General features: G+C 36.8%; 1 protein-coding gene across 1 annotated transcript; it reads right to left on the bottom strand.

Moving 5' to 3' along the window:
* Window positions 1-3902: 3902 nt before the first annotated feature.
* nrsn1l (neurensin 1-like) lies at window positions 3903-8065 on the bottom strand. Its single transcript, XM_016493982.1, has 3 exons — window positions 7989-8065; window positions 5957-6145; window positions 3903-4421 (listed from the first exon to the last, which is right to left on the bottom strand). The coding sequence occupies exons 2-3, from the start codon at window positions 6134-6136 to the stop codon at window positions 4020-4022; spliced, it is 582 nt and encodes a 193-aa protein (XP_016349468.1). The 5' UTR covers window positions 6137-6145; window positions 7989-8065; the 3' UTR covers window positions 3903-4019.
* Window positions 8066-8957: the final 892 nt, after the last annotated feature.

Raw genomic sequence — 8957 nt, 5'->3', positions numbered from 1 at the left:
TATAAAAGTATGCATATTTAGGGTAAGGGTTAAAATGTTATTATTTGTTTATTTCACTTTTAGTTATTTTAATACAACAAGAAAACAAGTAAAAAAAACAACAAGAAAAAACAGTTCAAAATACCATAAGTTTGTTTGTTTATTAATTTATTTATTTTCAGTTTTTATTTTAGGTAACTATAAAAACCCTGGTTCACATTGGATGTTTAACCTCACTATCTGGTAACCAACAATAAAACAAACAAATCATGAATGAAAATGAATGAATTAAAAAATGGCTTTTTAAATTCATACATAGCAATGTGTCTACACATCTAATTTAAAATATATATAGGATAATGATTTAATAAATACAAATAGTTTAATAAAATGCAGCAGCAACAACAACAATAATAATAATAAATTCTGTCAAGTTTGCTCAAAATTGGTAGTTCTGCAAATTACTGTTTGCACAATTACTGAAGAATCAGCATCTATCAAATAAGGACAAACACTGGCCAGATTTTCCATATTAAGCATAATAAAAATGTAAAAATATAAGAATGGAATAGCACTGTATTTGTTAGTTACTTGCTATTGCATCAGTTAATTTTTATACTTATTGGATAATAGGTGTCAGAGACCTCAATTATATCCCATTCTTAAAAAAATCAATTTAGTATTAGTAATGTTGCATTTTAGAGTCTTTCATGGATAAACAGCAGTAAGCTCTTAATTGTGGTTTGAAACCTTGAGCGAATCAGCATCACTCACCAGTGGCACGAGTTCATAGGTTCATTGAATTCCTGCAGTGTGCAGTTTCTCAGAGCAGCGAGTCATTTTCCACAGCTCAGTCAATGGAGCATGTCAGTTTCATCATTTCTCCAAACCCGCACCTCACAGCGAACAGACCCCTCCATGTATCCTCCTGTCTCTCTACCCCATGCAGTTTGAGCTGAGATACTCAAACACACATACAGTGAGTGGTTGGTCAGTGACATTGTAAGGCACCCGAGTGATGATTTAGTGAAAAACTGACCTACTTGCCACACACACACACACACACACACACACACACATACAGACACAGACAGGCAGAGAAGAAGAATGTTTCAGATGTTTTTATCTAAAGTCAATGAGAACCAAAACACCTCAACAGAAATCCAAAAGCCTGTCCCAATACCCATGCTTGCATTCTTGGTCACTTGAGAGTGTGTGTGCATGACAGGAAGTTCACAGGACTAAAAAAAAATGCCAAAGCTCAGTGCCCTTAAAGGGATAGTTCACCTAAAAATGAAAATTGTCATCACCTGAATGTTTCTTTCTTCTGTTGAACACAAAAGAAGATATTTTGAAGAATGTTGATAGCCAAACTGGTAGCGATTGACTCACATAGTATTTTTTCCCCTTGCTATGGAAGTCAGTGGTAATCCACATGACTCCAGTCCATCAATTAACATCTTGTGAAGTGAAAAGCAAACAAATCCATCAAGATGTTTTTAACTTCAAACTGTTGCTTATGGCTAAAATACGGATCCTCTATTCATAATATTGCTTTCTCCAATGAAAAAGTCATCTCGGCTGAATTAGGAGAGAAATATGCACAGATCAAACACAGTTTATTAGCAAAAAAACAGTCCAAAACAGTTCCAAACAAATTTGTTGGTGGATTTTGATGTGAAAAGACAGCAGGAGATGAACTTTTTCACTGGATGAAGCGTTATTATGGATTATGGACTCATATATTGGCATTGGTTTAAGGTTAATGCCTTAATGACGGACACATCTCACTTCACGAGATGTTAATTGACAGACTGGAGTCGTGTGGATTACCTATTTATTATTGTGGTGGTTTTATCAGCTTTTTGGGCTCTCATTCTGACGGCACCCATTCACTGCAGATGGTCCACTGGTGGGATGCAATGCTAAATTTCTGAAAGAAACTCATCTATGTCTTGGATGGCCTTTTTCAAAGATAGTTCATCTTTTTGGGTGAACTGCTCCTTTAACGTCAAACCTCATTGGTTCTTGACTGTCACATGACTATATGTCATGCTGTTTATGGTTTGCATGTACTGCCACAATTGATACCACGACTAACCCACACTATCCCCAACATTAAAATAATGCATATGGGTAGGTCATCCTGAGTGCATATTTTCAGGACACCCAGGTACCCATCAACAAGCTGTAGCATTCATCTAGTGTGGCTTTTCTAAACAAACATGTGTTAACAACCTGCCAACACATTACAGGCATCAAGCACATGACCTAAAGCTGAAGACAAACAACATTTATTCCCGTCTCACTCTTGTTTTCTGAATACGTGTAGCCGCAGAGGAGTGAACGATTCTTGATGATGGCTCCACGTGTGGAGCGCTGGCTAATTGATTGTTAACACCCCACGTACTGTGAGCTATGACTGTTATATGAGGGAAGGTGACTCACAGCGAGCCCTCACGAGAGAAAGAAGGAGGAAGCGGTTTAGTGGAAGCAGGGAACGGGGTTGGGATGAGTCATTGCTGCTTCCTGCATCTATTTACAGTCACTCAACCTGCCTACTGATAGACAATATGAAAAGAGACAGATGTGTTTTTACAAAAGATCATACCTTTCTGAGTGTGGTTTTCTTTCATTCACACCATCAATGAATGAAAAGGTTCCAATGAACATGATCTTTCAGAATACTAATACTACTACTAATAATAATAATACACAAAAAGTCAAGTGGATTGAGTATGCTGACATTAATTTATTGTTTAGAGAAGAGCGTTTATATACACTGACATAATGACACAGTCATGGTGTTGTGTACAGTAAATCCCATTTAGTCTTTCACACAACTGCCGCTCATGAAAGAGTAAAGGGCAGAGATGCAGTAAGAAAACAAAACTGTTACCTGATATCTTATGCACAAGAGCAGAATATCTGATAGAAAAGATAACAGGGATCCAGAAATAAAGACAGTGAGAGTAGGTTTGTGCATATTATTGTGACAGACTGGCATTTCTACAGTGTTTGCAAGGCAGCTCTGTATTGATATATTGCTCAAACATTTTGGAGAGGGTTTGCTCGAAACTAATAAGCTAAATTCGAAACCTTATCCTGAATTTAGTCAAACTGAACAATGTAACATCAGATTCCATTCAAACTTGTGTTTAGAACCTTCAGCATTCAGATTCCACCATTCAGTGACACCATTCTGAATTCCAATTGGTTTTGTATTTGCATCCTGAATTGTGATTGGTCTTTTCTTTCTTAAAAATAGATATACTGGGCACAGAAGATGCTTTAAATATAATTATGTATTGATGACTTTTAATATATTATATTTTATATACATACACTACCGTTCAAATGTTTGGTAAGCTTTTTTGTTGTTGTTTTTATGCTCACAAATCTTGCATTTATTTAATCAAAAACACAGTAAAAATGGTTATACTGTGAAATATTACAATTTAAAATTCTAAATTTGTTTCTAAATTTAAAAAGTGTTCTATTTTAATATACTTTAAAATGTAATTTATTCCTGTGATGCAAAGCTGAATCTTCAGCATCATTACTCCAGTCTTCAGTGTCACATGATCCTTCAGAAATCATTCTAATATGCTGATTTGCTTCTCAAAAAAAAAAGAAAAAAGATCAATGCTGAAAACAGTTGTGCTGCTTCATATTTTTGAGAAAACCAAGATACATCGATGAATAGAAATTTAAGAGTTAAAAAAAATGGCAAATTGTAAAAAAAAACAAAAAAAAACGTACTGACCCCAAACTATTCAGAACTTTCTTTTGCTGCCTTGCAACCACTTAGTGGCTCTTCATTTGATCAATACTGTAACATAGAAAAATACAAAAATGATTTTGATGATAATTATACAAGTGCTGGACAACAGATGGCACAGGTACTTGCCAATTTAATTCTCTTAGCACATAATTGTAAAACACAAATAAGACACTCCCCAATTTCTCATTGAAATAAACAAGGAGCTTTTGTTGACTATTCAACAGCACTCTTGAACAGGCATTGTCACACAGCTCTTTTACGAGCACTGCTGAACTTTATCATCCCTAGCGAGAGGAGATACTCCTCCATCACTAGAGACCGGGCTGGGAGGCTTCATTACAGGGTCTGCTGGGCTTCTTATTGCACTCGGGACTCTGGTTCCACCCTTCCGTTCTCCTCTTGAGTCTTCCTGTTTTGTGGGAGTTGTGGAGAAGTTAGACATCAGGATTCCACCTGCCATCAGAACCCCACCCAGACTGAGAAGCCCCGTCCCGACCAGCACACATATGTGAAGCGAGCGATTGTGACGCATGGCCTGCCGGTCCACGAACAGCAGTTCGCCCTCACCAAAAGCCTCAATGCGAGTGGGGATGGAATAGCCCACTGTCATGACCACCAGCCCCACTGACAGCAGCACGACTCCAATGGCAAGTGAGACCTAAGGGTGAACAAGTTTGATTTAGTTTATAATAACCCTGCTGAAAAGACCAGTCAACACTGAAAGGTGTTGCGGTTGCTTGATGTGATTGACAGTTGGTGATGTGAATCTGAAAGTGAATCGCTACTGATTATGCATATGTGACCCTGGACCACAAAACCAGTCATAAGGGTCAATTTTTTGAAATTGAGATTTATAGATCATCTGAAAGCTGAATAAATAAGCCACTGATGTATGGTTTGTTAGGATAGGACAATATTTGGCCGAGATACAACTATTTGAAAATCTGGAATCTGAGGGTGCACCTTTAAAGTTGTCCAAATGAAGTTCTTAGCAATGCATATTACTAATCAAAAAATAAGTTTTGATATATTTACAGTAGGGAATTTACAAAATATCTTCATGGAACATGATCTTTACTTAATATCCTAATGATTTTGGCATAAAAGAAAAATCGATCATCTTGACCCATACAATGTATTGTTGGCTATTGCTACAAATATACCCGTGCTACTTATGACTGCTTTTGTGCTCCAGGGTCACAAATTTTAGGCAATACATATTTTCAGTGGTATTAATTTTGATAACGAAATCGTTTAAAAAATGTACCAGGCTTAAAAGCCTTCCAAAGTATAATCAATCGGATTTGGTTTTGGACTCAAGCAAACATGCAAATCATAAAACAACATATACAACATATATCACAGCTGCACAACACAACAAAACTTCATTCTTAAAAATAAAGTTTCTATATTGGCATTACTGGATCCATGAAGAACCTTTAACATTAGTGGAAACTTTCCATGCCACAAAAAGTTCTTTATAGTAGAAAAAGGGTCTTCAGATCATTAAAATGTTCTTCACACTAAAAAAGAACTGTTCTTTTAAGAACTGTTCACTGAAAGGTTCTTTTGGGAACCAAAAATGGTTCTTCTATGGCATTGTTGATGAAAACCGCATTTTTGAACCTTTATTTTTCAAGACTGAAAAAGGGTTCTTTAGATTCTCAAAATGTTCTTCACACTAGGAAAAAATGTCTTTTAAGAACTGTTCACTGAAAGGTTCTTTTGGGAACCCAGAATGGTTCTTTTATGGCAAGGTTGTCCAAACCTGTCCCTGGAGGGCCACAGTTTTGCAGAGTTTAGCTCCAAACCTACTTAAACACACCTGAACCAACTAATCAAGATCTTCAGACTTACTAGAAATGTCTTGGCAAGTGTGTTGAAGCTAAACTCTACAGCAGGGGTGTCCAATCCTGTTCCTGGAGGGCCACTGTCCAGCAAAGTTTAGCTCCAACCCCAATTGAACACACCTGAACTAGCTAATCAAGGTCTTACTAGGCATACCAGAAACATCCTGGCAGGTGTGCTGAGGCAAATTGAAGTTAAACTCTGCAGGACACTGGCCCTCCAGGACCGAGTTTGGACATCCCTGCTCTACAGGATGTTGGCCCTACAAGAGCCACTGCTCTAAGGCATCGCTGCCAAAAGACCCTTTTGGAACCTTTATTTTTAAGAGCGTCTGGTCCTCTCTACCTTCCAGAAGCTAGAGCTCCACCGCAGCGGTGATCTCTGGCCCTGAAAGTCCTCCTGCTGCTCCCTCACTGAGGCTGTGCACTCCTCGTAGAAGTGATGTAAATAGGAGCGCACTCCGAAAACATGACAGCCGGAGTCGACGGCGTGACCGGACCCACAAGACTCAGAGCAAGAGGCCATCTCTCAGACCTGTGATTATAATCACACATCATTAAAAGACATCCTAAAATATTGAAGAATTGAAGAATATTGAAGAACAGTTCTTAACCTTCTCAGCTTTAATAGTCCTAATTTGGAGTTATACAATTGTTTACTGCATTTCTCAACGTGACCCCAATTCATCTAAGCCTATTGTTATTTGTTATCTATTTTTTCAGCCTTTTCACAGAGCCTTAGACCAAATATAGGCTACAATACTGCATTTTTTTCACCACAGCCTTATGTTTTCTCTAGTGATGTAGCACCAATTTAATTTAATTTTATTGCACAGACAGCCAACTTTTATTAAAAATCCATCTTGTCAAGGGTGAATTACCCCTTTAACCTAACATACAGCTATCACTTTGTTTATTATTTCTCACACAATTTTAATAATTGCAGGTTTTACTTCTTTCTTTTTTTTTGAATGTCAGCCGTATCCATGTCTACTATAGTTGATGTTTTCTTCAAAGTGAAAAACCACCCACTGATGAAACACACTCTCAGAGACATAAACACTGCCTGTCATCTACACTCTCAAGAGCATCATACTGTAAATAATTCAATTTATATACAATATAGTTTGCATCCAATATTTCAGTAGATTCGCTCATAGTAATACCAAATGATACTATTTAACTGTACACTTAACTATAGCCTACACCCTTAGTTTTGGATTAAAATGCAGTTTAAACAAAGAGTTTATTTGCTCTATAATTAAGTTTAATCAAGCCCTTCATATTGGAGGCACCGCAAATGCTTCATTAGCTAAAACTGAATATTAGAATAATGAACACAGAGGCTTAAAAAGAGAGTAATGCAAATTAGTTCATAAATCATTTTGCAGATTAGTCGTTTATATGCAAGCCAGGGCGCGAGTTTTTGGTGGGGCACCCGCAAAGAAAAAAAAAACTTTTGGTTTTTATATAAAATATATGCTTCAACAGCATTTTCACACGTTTCTGTAACTAAAAAAGTGTATTACAAAAATGATTGCTCAGAGCTCATATTTAGCGGTAAATAGTCACCCAGAAATGTTGGACTGAGGAGGTAGCCATAGCAACAGCAGCAGACCGCAAGATCATTATCAGAATTGTATAAGCGAAAATAAAACAGGTCATTATTTATTACCACAAAGTGGATTCATATCTCACAAAACCTTTAAAAGTCTAAGAAATTTACTAAAATTCGACTCCCCTTGAAGCTCTTTACAGTAGCCCTTATTCTTGGCACACCGTGTGCATTCAGGGAATCGAGGAATATCACAAATGTTTACAATATGCTTATCAGAAACACAACCATCTACAGTATGACAAAGTGTAGATGAGAATGACTCAACCCACTACTGCATGTTTATGACAATACATCTGCAGCAAAAATCAATCATCGACGCAACTCTGCTTCCGTGAAATTCAAAACACTCAAGATATTTTTCTGATATATCTACACGATCAAACCCACTGTCTTATAAGCACACGTTTATGCAAATAGTGCTGTACGGAATCGTTACATTTACTGCGATTAAATCAAGCGAAGAGATGCTGAAATATCGGCGACAGCAATAAACATGTCAATAAACGCAAAGTCAATAAAGAGGATTTAATGAGTCTGCGTAATTATATAAATCACAATGGCAACAGAACATTAAAAAGCCACAGGCAAAGGATATTGCAGATACGTCGCTATTAAAACTCATTTAAATGACATCCCTCATATTCATTTTCATAGTCGGTTTATGATAAGGCGCTTGCCAAGCAAAACGACGCATCTGTGCAAATGTATCTTATTGTTTTTTTTTTAAATATAAAATAGGTTAAATAAATTAGGCTACTACCGAATGTTCAGTAATCGATCCTTGTTGCTTGTTTTCGTGTCTTCATCAGCCAAAGTTTGCGTCTGCTGGAATGCGCACAATGCGCATGCGCGTCTAATCTCCACAGCCTTTGCACTTTACACACTGTCGGCTATGTTCTCGTTCGTTTTATTTATAAATTGCGACATCTACGTAAAATAATTATAATAACTAAATGAAAAATAATGTAGAAATACGTAATGTAATGACCTTTTAGATGCATGTCTTCCAACCTGCACAACTAATCTAGCCTACTAACGTAACTGTTGGTAGCATTTAATTTGTAGGCTATTACAGGACGTGTCAATAACACATATTTAAGCCTAAAGTTGCGAATAATTAAGAAAATATAATTGGTTTTTGCTCCATGCCCTCGACTTGGAGAGCCATATATATAGAGAGAGATGTGATAAAAAAAATCCTCAAAGTTTTAAGTGCTCTCAGGGCATTTGTTAGCAATGTTGCAAAACCATAAGCCATGTTCAAGGTTGTGCATCTATTATGAGGCACTGAATGATGGAAATTACATTTTTGTAGAAATTCCACAAACTCTTCAAGTAGTTCTATGCCTGCTCATTACGACTAACCTTGGGATATGTTTTGTGGTTAGGAATGCTTAGAAAAGTGCATGTCCACACATGACAGGTTATGTTCATGTTAACACACACTCTCCCTTCTTCAGTCAATAAGTGTTATTTCCATGGTAACACAAGCAGTTACAAAGAGCTTAAAAAGAGCTTAAAAAGCTTACATTTTCCATGTAGATGAAAAATATTTCATTTAAAATGTGACAAAATGTCAGTAAAAGTATGAAAACAATGTCTTTGAATCAATCATACCATTTGCCATTTACCATTCACCAAGCATTGCTTCGCATGGTTTTGCTTGTTTGTCTTGTTGTACAAAGTACGTTGGGTTATAAATGAAACAGCTTTATGTAACATACTGGGA

This window comes from Sinocyclocheilus anshuiensis, unplaced genomic scaffold (genome assembly GCF_001515605.1).
Source record: "Sinocyclocheilus anshuiensis isolate Anshui unplaced genomic scaffold, SAMN03320099.WGS_v1.1 scaffold1240, whole genome shotgun sequence".
NCBI lineage: Eukaryota > Metazoa > Chordata > Actinopteri > Cypriniformes > Cyprinidae > Sinocyclocheilus > Sinocyclocheilus anshuiensis.
The sequence above is the reverse complement of the archived record's forward strand: the minus strand, read 5'-3'. Positions and strand labels throughout refer to the sequence as shown.

What these genes read in the sequence shown, in the direction of transcription:
- nrsn1l (XM_016493982.1), bottom strand. Translation starts at nt 6,136, where the DNA reads ATGGCCTCTTGCTCTGAGTCTTGTGGGTCCGGTCACGCCGTCGACTCC. An exon ending in GGAGCTCTAGCTTCTGGAAG is followed by an intron (nt 4,422 to 5,956) that starts GTAGAGAGGACC and finishes GTTCACCCTTAG; the next exon opens with GTCTCACTTGCCATTGGAGT.